This window comes from Onychostruthus taczanowskii, unplaced genomic scaffold (genome assembly GCF_017590055.1).
Source record: "Onychostruthus taczanowskii isolate IOZ18803 unplaced genomic scaffold, ASM1759005v1 scaffold97, whole genome shotgun sequence".
NCBI lineage: Eukaryota > Metazoa > Chordata > Aves > Passeriformes > Passeridae > Onychostruthus > Onychostruthus taczanowskii.
Genome location: NW_024507768.1, coordinates 2298767 through 2314071, shown reverse-complemented (window position 1 = coordinate 2314071; position 15305 = coordinate 2298767). Strand labels below are relative to the sequence as shown.

Below are 15305 nucleotides of genomic sequence, written 5' to 3'. Positions count from 1 at the left end.
TTTTCTAATTTTAACCACTCTTTTCAAATCCAAACCAAACAGAAACAAATTGAGGAGACTGGGAACAGAAGGACAGAAACAACCACCAAAAGCAGCTTCAAGCTGTGCTGTTTTAAGGGCAGGGGCTGAGAAAATCCCACCCCAGAGCACCCAATTCTCAAAGGACAAGAGCAACCCCAACCCTCCTGGCACATCCTGGCCTCCCTTCCTGCACTCAGCATCCCTGGGTGAGCTCCAAGATCCAGCTGGCTCACACAGTGTTCACTGGGAGTGCTCCCAGTGCCCGGGGCCAGGCAGTGATGCCACTGACACCGAGGTGACCCCAGCCATGGCTTATAAATCCTGAGGGGTGGCACAGGGCCACCCAAACCCTGCTGTGCCACCTCTAGACCTCACCAGGCAGGGATGAGCCAATGCACTAAAATCTGCCCAGGGTCAGAGGAGGAATGAAGTTCAGCCCCATGTCCCAGGCTGGGTTTTGAGGCTCTGGGTGCTTTTAGGAAAAATTTTAGGAACACTCTGAACAGCCCCAGCACCAAAGGCTCAAGTGCCCAGGGTGGGGTGGCAGCAGGATGAGCAGGTGAGGGGACACCAGCCTGGAGGACACCAGGCACTGATGTTCAGCTTCCTGTGAAGAAAAGGAGGAATCAATCCCCGGCATGTTCAGCCCAATGTGTATCCTCGTTAGAGCATCCTCATTAGCACATCCTCGTTAGCACAGCCTTCCTGCTGGGAAGGCCCCAATCACACCTGGCTGGGCTCCACAGTCGCTGCTTGGGGACAGTGGCAGCAGAGGTGACAGCACTGAGCCCCCTCCTCCGTGAGCCCCTGTCCTCCAGCACCACCCGAGCAGGGTCCCTACGTCCCCTCCGTGAGCAGGGGGTGCTGGCACAGCTTTCACACCAATGATTCTACAGGGATTAAAGCGACTTTGCTCCTCTGTGAACCCAAAACACCAATCCCAGAGTGGGATGGTGGCAGTGGCACCGGGCTGGCAGGGCTGGGGGCTTTGGGATGGAGCAGGGACAGACAGGGATGCTCCAAGTTCAAATGGAAAAACCTCGCTGCGAGCCCAGACGGACGGGCTGCTGCTGGATTTTTTTCTCTCGGAGAGGCAACTCAGAAGGGCTGGTATTGATCTGTCTTCATTACCCATTTCACTCAAGTTTCAAATCAACAAAATACACTTTTCCGCTCTGCTGCCCTCCCCGCTGCAGCAGACAAAAGAAAAGCAATTTCCCGCAGTTTGCTCCTAACTCCTCTCCTCCCTTCCCCGGGTGCCCTCCAGCCCCTCTCCCCTTCCAGCCACTTGATCCAGCAGGAGCAGCTCTGAGGGCACCCAAAGAGGGTACCCCGTCATCCCAGGTGCCACTGACAACTCGGGGTGCTGCTTTTCCAGCACCGCCTCCCTTGGGATTTCCTGGATCCCCACAGGATCCCAGGGGAATCTGCTGCTCCCACCATCCCAGCATGACAATGCCCTGCAACACCTAAAGGCCTCAAAAGCAACATTTTGTCAGTGCGCACCAAGTTTCCAAGAGTTTTGAAGTTGTAAAGAGATAAACATATTTTAAAATGTTTTAGAACACCCAAAGATGGGGTTTTGGTTTTTTTTTTTTTCCTTTTCTGCAGCTGTAACTGGAGCAACAACATGAGACTGTCCACACACACCTCCAGGCATCTGTGGGAAGAGGGTCCCTACTCCAAAAACAAACCCCAGTCCAAGATGCTGAGACCAGCAGCTCCCTGCTTGTTTTTAAGCTCAAGCTGTCGGGAATGTCATTAATCCTGCTGGCTCGCTGCCCCAAAAATGTCTCATCCCCATCAGTGGGGTGACAAGGAGAGTGCATAGTGTGGACAAGCATGGGGGTCTCCTGTTCTCCCTGCCAGCACTGGGACCCTCCTGCTCCAGGATTCCCCCAGGATTGGGGGTCAGGACCCAGCTGGCACAGAGCTGAGTGGAGACAAAATTCCCCATGGATGTGGAAATCCATTCCCAAACTTGTGGGGCTGCACATCCACAGGCTGGCACCCCAAGGACCCCCCAATTCCCAAACATTCCCATCCTCCTGCGCTTCCTGCTGCCTCCAAGCCAAGGAGGGCTGTGCTGGGACCCAGCCTTCCTCCTCCTCCTCCTCTTGCAGCCGTCCTGGCCAGTCTCATCCACACCACCGTGCCTTAGATAAACTTCCTTTCAAAGGAGTCTGCTTAATCCCCTATCTCCCCTCGGTCAGATCCCGCTCCAGCTGCCGGCGGGGCCGCGGGGGGAGGGACTGCCGGGCGCTGCTGAGTTATGAGCTATTTCTGACTCACGTCTACAACTTTCACAAGTCCTTTTTGCAACACGGAGAGAGAAAAAAAGGGAGGAGGGGAAGGAGGGAGGGAGAGAGCAAAGAGATCCAGTTCGCTCCGGCAAAAAGCCGCTGGCCAGATGGGCAGGCAGGGAGGGGAGGCTGGGGAGCAGCACGGGATGTTCGGCTGCATCCAGCCGGGAATACCAGGGAGAGCAAGGAGGGATAAGCAGCAGCAGCAGGAGGAGGAGGAGGAGTGCAGGGACACACACCCACGGAGGGGAGCGAGGCGCCGGTTACCGGAATCTGACTTCACCCTCGCCGCCTTTGTCCTCTGCAGACATTTTCCATGCAGTGACTGCATTTCCTTCCTGCCGGCACCGCTGGAAAAAGCCGTCTGTTTGTGCCGTAGGAGCCCTGACTAATTCCTTTTGCTCCCACCCAGCTGCTGTTCCCCAGTCTGGGGGGTTCTGGGCTCTCCTGACCCCCGGCAGCCCTGGGATTTGCTGCTGGATGGCTCAGCCGTGCCCTGGCACTCCAAGCCAGGAGAGGATCCCGGGATTGCCCATCCCAGCCCGGCTCCTGCTGCCACCCGGCTCAGCCTGGCACAGGCAGGACCTCCAGCTCCGAGAGTGCTTGTGCTAATTACTTTCCTTTGTTAATTAAACCCACGTGGCTCTAATAAGGTAACCTGCTGTTCTCCGATAAATTTAATTAGCCTGAAGGGAGAGCCCCTCCGCACAGCTATTTAAATTGTCACTTCCCATCGCCTGGGCTTTGCTTCTCCCTGCCTCCCTCTCTCTCCAGATTTCACCCTTCTCCTGCCCATTTTCTGCCCTTTTCCTTTGGCAGAGAAGGGGAGCAAAGGGGAGGTTCCCCATCCCTACAGGAGCAGGATGTGCCAACCCAAAGCCCATTTTCCTGCCCGTGCCACAAATCCCCATCCCAGCTGGGCCTCTGTCCCATCCTGGAGGACCTGCCCTGGCTCCAGCCCAAAAGACTGTTCCCTTTTCCAGCCCTCTGTGCCACCCTCACAGCACCCAGCATCAATCCTCGGATGCTCCAACCCTGTCTCCAAAACACTGTTCCAAAAAGTGGTGACACACGTTGACCTCCCTTCCCCGACCATTCCCACACACCAAAAAAACCTCCCAAGAAACTTCTGGAGATTTCCAGAGGATTTAACTCCTGGAGCGCTCCATCCACGGAGGTGACAGGAGTTTGTGCTGTCCCACAGCTGTGGCCCAGCCCTTCCCAGGAGGGGGGTGACAGGGGACACTCGGGGCTCACCTGCACCGCCGGCTGCTTGCCCTCGTTGCTGCTGGGGGAGCTGAGCCCCGTGGCCTGCTGCAGCAGGAACTGCCGAGCCACCTGCAGAGCCTGCAAGAGAGACACAGGGGTGGGCATGAGGAAGGCTCCCTGCTCCTCCTCCTCCTCCAGCTCTGGTCCATTCTCCATGGATTTCCCTCACGGGATGGGTTTGATGCACAAAGAGGGCAGCAGTGCTCCCCGTGCTCCCTCCTGCCACACCAGTACATCCCGTTAGAGACCAGCACTCTCCCAGCTGCCATGGGGACAATCCTGTCCTCTTCCAAAAATCCCCACCAGCTCCAGCATTCCCATCTCACAAGGGAATAACTTCCAAACTTCCTCTATCCAAACAAGTCAAAACTCAGATCCTCGAGGACAAACACTGCAATTCACACTGGGAATCAATGATGGAAAAATCCCATGGTCCTGATCCAGAAGCTGCCTCAGCCCCAATGTTTTCTTTTTTCTTCAGGGCATTTTATTTTCCCTGTTATTACCAGGGATAGATGTGCATCGGTAATGCGAGCACAAAAACCCTGTGACAGTTATGACAGCTCAAAGTCTGATATTTTAATTACTTTTGGAAATGAAAACAGTAATTCCAGTTAAAAGCCAAGGTGGAGGAATCCACTCGGCAGCAGCTCAGGCCCAAGGCTCCCACCAGGATGGGTGCTGGAGCACTGGGCTGCATCCCACATCCCTGAGCTTTAGACCTGAGCTTTAGCTGCTTTTCCAAGTGTCTTTTAGCAGAGTTTTCCATGGATTTTGCTTTTCCATGTGCAATTCTGCCATGTTTGCAAGCACCACCTCACAGAGGACACCCAGCGAGGGCAGGCCGTGCCCCGGCCTGGCAAAAACCAGCACAGCAGGGATGGAAAACACAGGGGGGAAAAGCCTCAGGAACAGAATTCCAGCACACAGAAAGTGCTGCACAAGACTTCTCCAGCACACAGAAAGTACTGCACAAGACTTCTCCTGGAATTTCCCTTCCCAAACCCAAGGCCTGGCTGGCCCGGGGTGCCAGCGAGCCCCCAGCGCCCGCCGGGCTCGGCCCCACCGCGCCGCCTCTCAGGGGGGAATTTAATTCACTCCCCGCTGGCTCCCTCACTTTGGTGTGCTCTGAAGCACGAAATTACAAAGATTTACAGGAAAAAAAAACCCGACATGGCCTCACAATTGCACACAGGGGCCTCTCTGGAGCTGCCCCCTCCCTCCCTGCCTCTGTCCCGTCTCCATCCCGAGCTGGGCTCAGCGTGAGGACAGGGATGGAAACCGGCTCCAGGGTCCCTCAGACAGGGATGGAAACCTGCTGCAGGGCTGGACAGGGCATGTGGAGCACCCAGGATGGAATTTCGGGGTGCAGAGCCACCTGTCAGCTGCGTTTGTTGCCCGAACAAGGCAGGAGGAGCAGCCCAATGGTGGGGATATGAAGGTTTTCCATAGGGAAGTGTCAGTCAGAGCCTCTCCTTGGGGCTGAGGAGCTGGGAAGGAGATGGAAGAGTTTCCCTGTGGGAGTAGGAGGGATTTTACCTCTGTGAACCAGAGGAAAAATTATTTATAATAAAAATCAACCCATATCCCACTGCCTGGTGTTATCCAGGAGTCATCAGCACATCACCCAGAATGGCGAATGAATTCCTTGTGTCAAACTCCCTCTGATCACCAAATAATCCCTGAAAAAGTTTGCAGATGATCCCAGAAGTTTGCAAATGATCCCAGAAAAAGTTTGCAGATGATCCCAGGAAAAGTCTGCAGATGATCCCAGGAAAAGTTTGTCTCAGACACAGCCAGGGCTGGTTTGGCTCATGCCCTCCCCAAGAGCAGCACATTCCAGGGTGAGGAAGAGGATGGGGACCCGGACATTGCTGGGGGAGGCCCAGAACTTCCTTGGGATGTGGAACACACCTGGGATTGCAGGGAGAGGTGGGAGATGCTGGCAGATGTGTGCTGGGATGGGGAAGGGGTCAATGAACAGCCCAGCCATGCTGGGATCAATCCCACCCTGCTCCCAGCATCCCCCCAGGGATGCTCATCCCTCCCCTCAGACCCCAAATCCCCAAATTCTCTGAACCACCCCCAACTCCAGACATCCTCCAGCAGGGGAGCAGCCCCTTTTTCCAATTTCCACACAGCCTGCCTGAAGATTATCCTGATTTTTGCCCCTCCAGCCTGTGGTGTTCCACACCCACACCTGGATGTGCTGGATGCTTCTGCAGACCCCAACAAGGGCAGATTTTGGCTGCCTTTTCCATGGTAAACACCACAAACTCCCACTCTGCCGTGAAAAAAAAACCACCATCCTGGCTCCAACCCTGGAATAGCCCAGGGAGAGCTGCCTCACACCACACCTTGGATTAATGTGGGATTAATCCTCATCCCTGCCTTTTCCTCCTCAAAACCTGCCCCAGCAGAGCCTCTTCAAGGCCTCCTGATTGGGAAGAAATGGGTCAAGAGCTCCAAAAAAAAAAAGCTTGGAGAGCATGGAGACATCCATGGGTCATCTGAAAAGGAGGAGCCACAGCCTACCCCCAAAAAAACCAACCCAAAATAATCCCAGGACAAAGGAAAATCTTGCTTGGGATATTTAAAAGTGCCTCATTTACCAGATATTTCACTTTATGAGGATGGAGTTTTTAATTCCAGCCTGGATGCTCCAGCTGGGAAGAGCTGCCCAAAATCAGCTGAGGGACTTTCCACCTGGATCAGAGATTTATATGGTATTTTACTTCCCAAAAAGAGAAAAAAACACCTGAAAAATTCCATTGAAGCAAGAACTTTGCACGGAAAGAGGGAGAAAGGGAATTTTTATCTTCCCTTTTCCCTCCGATCCTTTTGGAAGGTGGAGAGAAGTTGGGAAGGGCTGAAAAAAAAATGGGGAGAAAAAAAAAAAAAAAAAAAAGGAAGATTTTTTACACTAACCTCATAAAAATGACATCGTCACATTCCAGAATTAGAGCCATTAAAACAACACACAGGGATATTTTTAGCTGGATATTAACAGTAAATGATGCCATATTGAGGAGCACTTCCACCAGCCCAGCCCTGGCCTTGCTTAACCAGAACCAAATGGCTCCAAGAGATCCAAAGGAACACAAAAATGACACAATTCCTCACAGGAAAATGAAAAAAAAAACCTCTTTTTACACCCAGCTCCGTGTCTGTGGCCCAGCCCCAGCTGTTCTGCCTTGCTCCAGTGCTCCTGGATTTTATTCCTCTGCTCCTGACTCCTCAATCCTCACAGGTGAGGGGTTAAACCCAGCCCCACTAATTAAGAGGATAAGGAACACCCTCCCATGGATAAAAAGGGGGAAAAGGGGGAAAATTAGGAAAAAGGGGGGAGGGGGAAGAAAGGGAAAAAAAAAAGGGGGAAAAAACAGGAGAAAAAGGGAGAAAAATGGGGGAAAAGTAGGAAAAAAGGAGGGGGAAAAGGGGGGAAAAAGGAAAAACTGCTCCTGCATTTGTCCTCAGTGAAATATTAAATATGAATCAGGGAAGTGAAGAGAGAGATGAGTTTCACTTAAGTGCTCCAGCCTCGTTTTTATCTTAAATACCCTAATAATAGAGGATTACACAATATATTTGAGATGTGATCACATGTTTTATGGAATGGTATCTCTCCCAGGGCAGCAAAGTGCCTCTCCTCCCCCTCCACGCCCTTCCCCAACTCCCAAAAAAGTCCCGTTTGCTCCTTCTCCAAAACAAGTCTTATTTTTGTTTATTCCTCCCCGTTTCTTTGACGTCTGTCTGCAGCAGGCTGCAATTTTTGGGGTATTTTTTGCACCGTAAAACAACCCCAAACAACGCCAGAGCAGCTGGATTTTCTGGATGGCTCCTTTTCCATGGATTTAGAGCTGGAAGGAGCTCCCGTGGGGTGCCACACTCGGGATTGTCCCCTTGCTTCTCCCAGGACGTCCCTGCTCCACAAGCTTTGCAAGGATTTGGGTTCTCCATGTGGAATTCTGCCGTGTCTGCAAGGATCTTTTTCCATCCTTTCCCTCCACTCCCTGCACCCCAAACCTGCAGTGACCCCATGGATTTAAACACCAGCTGCTGGCTAGAAGTTGGATTTTTTTTTTTTTTCAGCAATTCAGCAAAAAAAAAAAAACACCCTGGAAAACCCCAAATCGTGGCTGAAGCAGCGCTTTATTCCCTCTCCTAAAAATCCAGAGGATCCCCCCACCACAGGGATGTGCCACCCCCATCGCCTCACACCCCTTTTCCTTCCTCCCCCGGGAATTCCAGGGGGATCCAGCCTGCCGGGGGGGGGCTGCTGGATCCCTTTGGAGCCCGGCAGTGCTGGAGGTCCCTCCACGTTCCCACAGCAACAGCGGGGACAGGGGGGATCCCGGGCCGGGGGCTGCCCCCCGGTGCCCCCGGGCGACCTCTCCCCTCCCCAGCCCCGCTTTGCACAAAGAGGGTGTGAGCTATTGAGGCTTTTCAGCCCCATCCCCAGCATTGAAATCCAGGGATTTAACCCCAGCGGCGGCAGAGGGAGGGAGAGGAGGAGGAGGGAGGAAGGGGAGGGGGATGCCCTTTCCACACCCCACCGGCTGCCTGGTCTCCCCTTCCATTCTCTCTCCTTCCAGGCTCTCCCCTTCCTTTCTCTCCCATTCCATTCTCCCTCCTTCCATTCTCTCCCCTTCCATTCTCCTTCCATTCTCTCCGGGATGCTCGGAAGTGCCATAGATTGGGGATTGGGAAGGATGAAGATGGTGAAGGAATGTTGAGCTCCAGACTGGAGCAGAGCTGGGTGACCCTGCCTCAGCAATCCTGCCACGCAGCCACATCCCCTTGCTCCGGGGACACCCCAAAACAAGGTCCCTGAGCACCCCACAACACCCCCATGGCCTCAACGTCCCGCCCACCTCGAGGCAGCACCCTTGGAAAGGAGCTTTAACCCAAAAATTCCCTGCAAAGGCCTGTTTGGCCTCACACTTGTAAAATCAGCGAGGTCACAGGCACTGGAAAAAGTCAAATCCAGGCAGAAATGGGAGCAGGAGCTCCCACAGACACAGAGCTTTGGGCCCACCAGGACGAGACGTGGCTCCCACCCCTGCAGGCTTCCCAAGGTTCCTCGGGGGGGATTTCATAAAGTCCAACGAGAATCAGGATTGAGTGCTGCCATTCCAGGATGAGGGAGCGAGCACACAGGAGAGCCCAGCCGTCCGAGAACCCGGGGAGAACGCTGCATGCTCCCGGGGATGGAGCAAAGCCTCCATCAAGCACCTAATTGTCCAAAACTCCTGCTGTGGGGACATTTATTCCTGACCCCAGCTGGTGCTCAGCCTGCTCCCTGAAGCAGGAAGATGGATAATCCTCGGGACAGGTTCTCCCCAATCCCCAGGTGCTGTTGCTGGAGATGTCACTTGGGGGTTTTTTTGGAAGTTCACCAAACTCTCTGCTTTAATAATCCCACGTGCCAGCCAGCTTCCCACCGGGAGAAATACCACGGTGGGGAAATTAAACATCGGCATCCACCGGGAGCATCCACAAGGACAGAAAACCCGATTTTCTGGAGGAGATCCCCCATTTCACAGCCACGATTCTCATCTTTTTTGGCTGGGGGGGAGCACGGATCTCCCGTTATCCGCTGGAGTTCCAGGAGGGAGAGCAGGGAAATGCCACAGGGGGGAAATTAAACATCAGTATCCACCGGGAGCATCCACAAGGACAGAAAACCCGATTTTCTGGAGGAGATCCCCCATTTCACAGCCACGATTCTCATCTTTTTTGGCTGGGGGGGAGCACGGATCTCCAGTTATCCGCTGGAATTCCGGGAGGGAGAGCAGGCAGCTCCTCGGAGGGGCACGGGCAGCGGCATTACACGCATGATTACCCTTTGGATGCGGGGAACAGGGGCTTAGCGGCGTGCGGAACGCCTGTTATCCAGGTAATGGATTTACAGCACTCCCTACTAAAGTATCAGACACAGCAATTTTTTACAGCTTTCACGCTGGAATTTATGGCTCAGGGAGGCGATCTCCGTACGAGGCGAAGGATCATTGCCTTATTTAGTAGCTGAGCAGGGAAATTGATGTTTTTTTGCCAAAGTTTGTTTGGAAAGGTAAGCTGCAGGCACGTCCCCAGGGCGGAGAGGGGACGCGTGTGGTGGGGGACATGTGTGGCAGGGGTTACCCCAGGGGCACATCCAGAGCTGCTGCACACACACCTCACTGTCACACGTGTCCTGGGCCATGTGGGTGAGGTTCAATCTCCAGGAGCCCCTGGGAATGGGAAAGCAGATCCTGGAGAACCAAAATCCTCGCAGGGAGGACCTGCGCCAAGGTTTTTGGTGTCCCAGCCCCTCAGACTGGGGCAGAGCAGGCAGGACCTTCCCCCAAAAACAAACTCCAACCCCAGAGATGGATGGGCTCTGCTTCCCAAGGGATGAGGGACAAGAACAACCCCCTGGTTTTTGGGGCATCTCAACCACGAACGGCCAAACCTGATGGAACCCAACCCCGACCTCAAAGCACAGCAAAACCTCATGCTGTCCCCAAACCATATCCTTGAAGGACCCCGCTGCCTGCTAAGCCAGGTTTGAAGGAACAGGCTGCCCGTCCTACCTGCTGCTGCTGGAAGTGCAGGAGCTCCACGGGGCTCATCTCTCCGTTGGCCTCGGCTCCGGCGGCTCCGTCGCGGCCGCCGCCCCCGGGGCCGCCCCCGCTGCCGCCGCCGCCGCCATCGGGCTGGTTGCTCAGGCTGCTCACCCCGTTCTGCGCCGAGGGCGTGGAACGGATCGTCTCCGAGGCGGATTCAACCATCATGACTCGCTAGCAGGACCTAAAGAGAGGAAAAAAGAGCCTGAGAACGGGGGCTGAGGTCGCTGGCTGTCCCCGGTCCCGGTGGGATGGGATGTCAAACCGTGCTGGGTTTTGGCTGTGTTCAGTTCACCCCAAAAAATTAATGTGGAGCTGCTACAGACACGCTGCATGTCCCTAGGCAAAGTGAGTGCAACCCGCTCCTTAGGAAAACCCACAATTCCAGCTTTCCCTGAGCCTGGTGCAAGGCACAGAGCTCCAGGAATCTGTTTGTTTTCCCCAAATCCCAAAGTATTTCATGGTGAGAGCGAGGCTGGACACCAAGCACAGAGAACCCGCACCTTGGATTCCACCCTGAAAATCCTAACAAAGTCAAAACATTCCCTCCAATGCTTCATCTCCCAGCAAACCACCACTTCCCAGCTGGAAAAACCACCTGGCAGAAGGTGCCAGGCTGAGGAAACGCAAAGGAATAGCAGAGCTGAGATGTGGGAACAAGAGCCCGGCTGAACACGGCTTGGAAAATCCTTCCCTTCTCCCAGTTCTTGCTCAGTGGGCTCGGATGAGTGGCAGGTTGGTGGTTGTGAAGCTGAGGGAGCCTTTTTCTGGGAGAAACTCCTGGATTTGGGCTGGCACTGGAGGGAACAGGACCAGCACACCCAGCACTGGTCTCTGCCACATCCAGCTGGTGCCACATCCAGCCCTGAGACAGAAAAGTGGCAGCACGGAATCCTCCCTCCTTCCCAACATGTTTTTCTCCATGGAAAAACAGTTTTATTTCCACACCCCTCCATCCCACCAGCACGGGCTCAGCGCTCACCCACCACCGCTCGCGGAGTTTGTAACAAGATGGGAACAAAAACAGAGGGATGGGATGAAAAAACACCACCCCCCTTTCTCTTTCCACCCTCTTTTCTTCCCTATTTCCCCCCTCCACACCCCAAAAGGCAGCGAGACAAACCAGGAACAACATAATTGCTGAAATGTGGCGTGTAATAATCGCTATTCAGGGGCTGATCATTCATATTAAACAGGGAGCAGCGAGCTGCTCATTTGCATGTTGGAGATTATCTGCATTTCAAAAGTCATTTCCGCAGGGGATATGAGTGACATCCATTCCCAAGGGGAGCTCTTGGCTCCCTCCCACTGTCCCAGGGCTCTGGGGGTGACACACTGGTGGCTGTGGGACAGCTCAAGGTTAAGGGGATTACTGGGATTTGGGTTTGGTTGGAGCAGCTTCCCAACGATGGGATTCTTACAGGATGCTGACTTAGGAGCAAAAATCTGGAATAAAACCCTCACTTTTTCCTTAAAACTACATTATTTGCTTCCCCACTTTGAATTTCAAGGATTTCAAGTTCAGAAATATGAAATTATTGCTGTTCCTGTTGCCATTTTCCCTCTGAAATCCACGAGACCCCAAGGGGAACGCTTCGTGTCCGACACTCGAACGGCATCACCAGGGTCAGAAACTCATCAGGATTCCAGCAGGGATTTGACTTTTACATGGAGAACAGGAATATCCAGAGTTACAACAGGAAGTATTAAAAAAGGAAAGAAAAAAAAAAAAGAAAGAAAGAAAGAGTTTTGGAAAGGATATAAAACTTTCCTGGCTTTGGGCATAAACTGGAGTTTAACTGTTGGGAATTAGGAGGAAATCTCTGCTGGTGGAGGAGCTGTGGGCTCGCTCTGGTGGTTCCAGCCCCTGCCAGAGGCGGGATGCTGGAGCAGATTCCTGCAGCCAGGGTGATTCCCGGAGCTGGGGACACCGGGCCAGCTGAGTTCCCTCTCCAAGTCCTGTAAAACTCCACTTCCCGTTCCCAAACCCCTCTGGGATGCTGGAGTGTCTGAGATCCCAACAACGCTGCGAGGGAAGTCATAAAAGAAAGTCATCATCATCATAATGGAAATATTTCCATTCCTATAAAAAGTTTTACAAAACCTTAAAGAAAAAAAAAAAAGGGGGAAAAAAAAATAAAAACGAAGCCGGTGTCTGCGAGGTTATAAAGTGGATTTAAAATAGGAACAAGCACTTTTCCAGCCAGGACGGATCTGGGATGAGTGGGAAGAGCAGAACGATGCCAGAGCACACGTGCAGCCCTGCACAGAGCCGGGAGGGATCCGCAGCATCCCAGCTCCTGCTGCTCATCCCTCGCAGTTCAAACACAACCAGTATTCCAGGGATTCTCCTCCACGGCATCCAGAGGGGCTCAGCAGGATCAGACCTTCCCCCAGGCAGAGGGGCAGGGACGGTGCCCAGACAGTCAGCGGGAAGATCCAACAACACCCACATCCAGAGGGAAAGGGTGGGTTTGGTTAAAAGGGGAGGGAGGAGCCCCCTCCAACGGCAACAGCAACAGAAGCTGCACAAATGGATCGTTAATTACCATTAATTACCATTTCAGACTCGCTGAACCACCGCTCCGCGTTTTTTGTTCCCCCCTTTTATCCAACCACGCACCTTCCGCAGGACAAAGGGAAGGAAACGGAGAATTACAAACGGAGCAACGAATCCCCCTGCCTTCGGCAGGACCATATGGCAACGAGGGTGTATTAATTACCGCGGCTTTTAATTAACAATTGCTTCATCTGAGCAGTAACATTTCCTTGACATCCCCCGACTCGCCGCTAACCTGCGCGGAGCCCGCGCCATCCCAGTCATCAATCCCGGTTTATTGACATCCATCCCTCCCGCAAACAGGCACGATCCCAGGGTTTTCCAATTAACACCTCCGCACTCTCTAATTAGCGCAATTAACAGGCTGATGGATGCCCGGAGCTTCCCTGGGAAGGAGGGGCTGGAGCATGGGGACGCGGATCCCACCGCGTGTGCCACGATTCCCGTGGGAACACCACGTGTGTGCCGTGCCAGGGAGCCTGGCACTGCCACGGAGCCTTCCAGAAGGGAAGGATGGACATGGAGGTGACCAAAACCATGGGCTCAAAGCAATGGATGTGGGATTTTGGGAGCAGCAAGAGCAGATGAAGCAGTGATTTCTCCCAAAACAACTCCCAAGGAATTTTGGGCCATCCAGACCCGTCCGAAGCAATGTCACCGCTCCACCTGATTCCAAGGACAGGAAAATTCAATGGCACTTCCCAGCCCCCAGGACCTGCTGGAACAGCCACACCATGAGCTCCTCAGAAACCACTGCCCCAACACCAATTTCAGCAGCTTTCCCAATTTTTCATTATCCTTGCACCGCAGCCCTCGGCAGCTCTGTAATTTTGGGCTGCCCCTTGTGGGCCATGCACAGACCCAGTGTTACCTCCACCCTGCTGTCCCTGTCCTCGAGTCCCCATCCCCAACCACTGTGGGTTACCCTGTCCTGAGTTTCCCCAGCCACAAACTCCAAGGGCTCCTAAACCATCGCCCAGGAGGAAGGGATGAGGAATAACAGTGGGAAACATCACTGGGAAGACTCTCCTGTCACATTTCACAAGCTAGGGCAGCACAGGTGACACGACACAAACTGAGATACTGAGACCTTCCAGAGGCTGTTTCCACCCCTCCCACCACATCCCAGTCCCAAAGCAGTATTCCAGAGTCATCCCAGTCCCAAAGCAGTATTCCAGAGCCTTCCTCCCAGCTCCAGCCTGGCCAGGACACGGAGGGGAGCAGGCGGCCTCTCCCCTGGGTACCGGCAGATCCCGAAGGAGCACGGACCCAGCAAACGCCCCCAAAGCCCTCAGAAATCTGCAGGATGCTCCTCTGCACAGCTGGAAGGAGAAGAGGACTCAGGAAAGCTGAATCCCAGGCACTGGATCTGCTCCCAGCTACGGAAAGTTGAGCAACCTGCCCATCCTGCTCCGGCACCGCGAGGCTTTAGGAAGCGGCCGCTAATCCTAAAAGGCTTCGCTGGAAGAGAAGCAGCAGCCCAGGATTGCTCCAAGAGTGGCTTTTTACCCTTTAATTAACACATAAACACATGGAAATGTGGAAAGGGGATTAAAATAAAAGTCTGGGGGAGCTGAGACGAATCCGGAGCATTACTGTAAATTAGAAGATATTTAAGGAACCAGGGACCGGCTAAGCCCAGGCACTGCTTTAATGGGATCTCACCTCTGGGCACTTTCATCTCCCACTTTCATCTTGCTCCCAGCAACTTCTTTGGGAAGAGCCAACCTCTGGTGCTTCACCTTCACCCCCCAGCTCTCCTCACCTGCCTCGGTGCCAGCCCAGCCCAGCTACACTCGTGGGCAGCAGGGACTGGCAGGCAGTGAGTGCCACAGCGAGGTTCTCCTCCCCCCAAAAATCAGGGATCCTTGGATCAGCTCACTCAGAGAGCTGGAGAGCACCTGGAGGTGTGAGAACTCCAACAAGGGAAGCCCTGGGATTGTTCCCGTGCTCCTGGCAAGCCCCACCTGCCTCTCCAAAACCTGTCACCCCCGGAGCACCCCTTGCTCTCCAAAGCTGCTCCAAGCGCAGCCAACCCCACAGGAGATCCCATATCCACCCCACGCATTCCCACAGACACCAATGCCCGCCTGGCACCTCTCCCATTCCCTTCCAAGCTTCGAGGAATACAAAACCCTTCCCAGAGTGGGTGTGGGACTGGCTGGAGGTGGCCAGGCCGGTGTTGGGACAGCGGGATGCTGCTCCATCCCGGAGCACGTGCCGGGCACCGGGGCTGCTGCCCCATCCTGCTCCATCCCGGCTTCCCTCGCTGTGCTCTTGAAAAGATTAAAAAAAAAAGAACCCCACTCCATCTCATTAAGAAAGTAAACACAAGAGCCGTCTAAGTGTCTAATTAAGCTTCTAATTAGTCCCTGCTTGTTACTAATGCAAATTAGATTACGGCGCTTAACTACAGCATGTCCACAACACCCTTGTTAATTGCGGCCTTTTGAAATTAAATTACTCCCTAATTAGCATATCAAAGCCATTGATTCGGAGCCAGGAAAGATGAGGGCAGGAGGAAGCCTAACGCCAAGTTTTGTT

The 15305-nt window shown here is 53.8% G+C and overlaps 1 protein-coding gene across 1 annotated transcript in view; it reads right to left on the bottom strand.

Annotated features, from left to right (window-relative positions):
* FOXP4 (forkhead box P4) overlaps positions 1-15305 on the bottom strand; it is a 54891-nt gene that overhangs the window by 24206 nt on the left and 15380 nt on the right. The window contains exons 2-3 of the mRNA XM_041427057.1: positions 10169-10385; positions 3582-3671 (exon numbers count right to left, since the gene is read on the bottom strand). Of these exons, the coding sequence (XP_041282991.1) occupies positions 3582-3671; positions 10169-10369 (291 nt within the window). The 5' untranslated portion in view covers positions 10370-10385. The remainder of the gene's footprint in view (positions 1-3581; positions 3672-10168; positions 10386-15305) is intronic.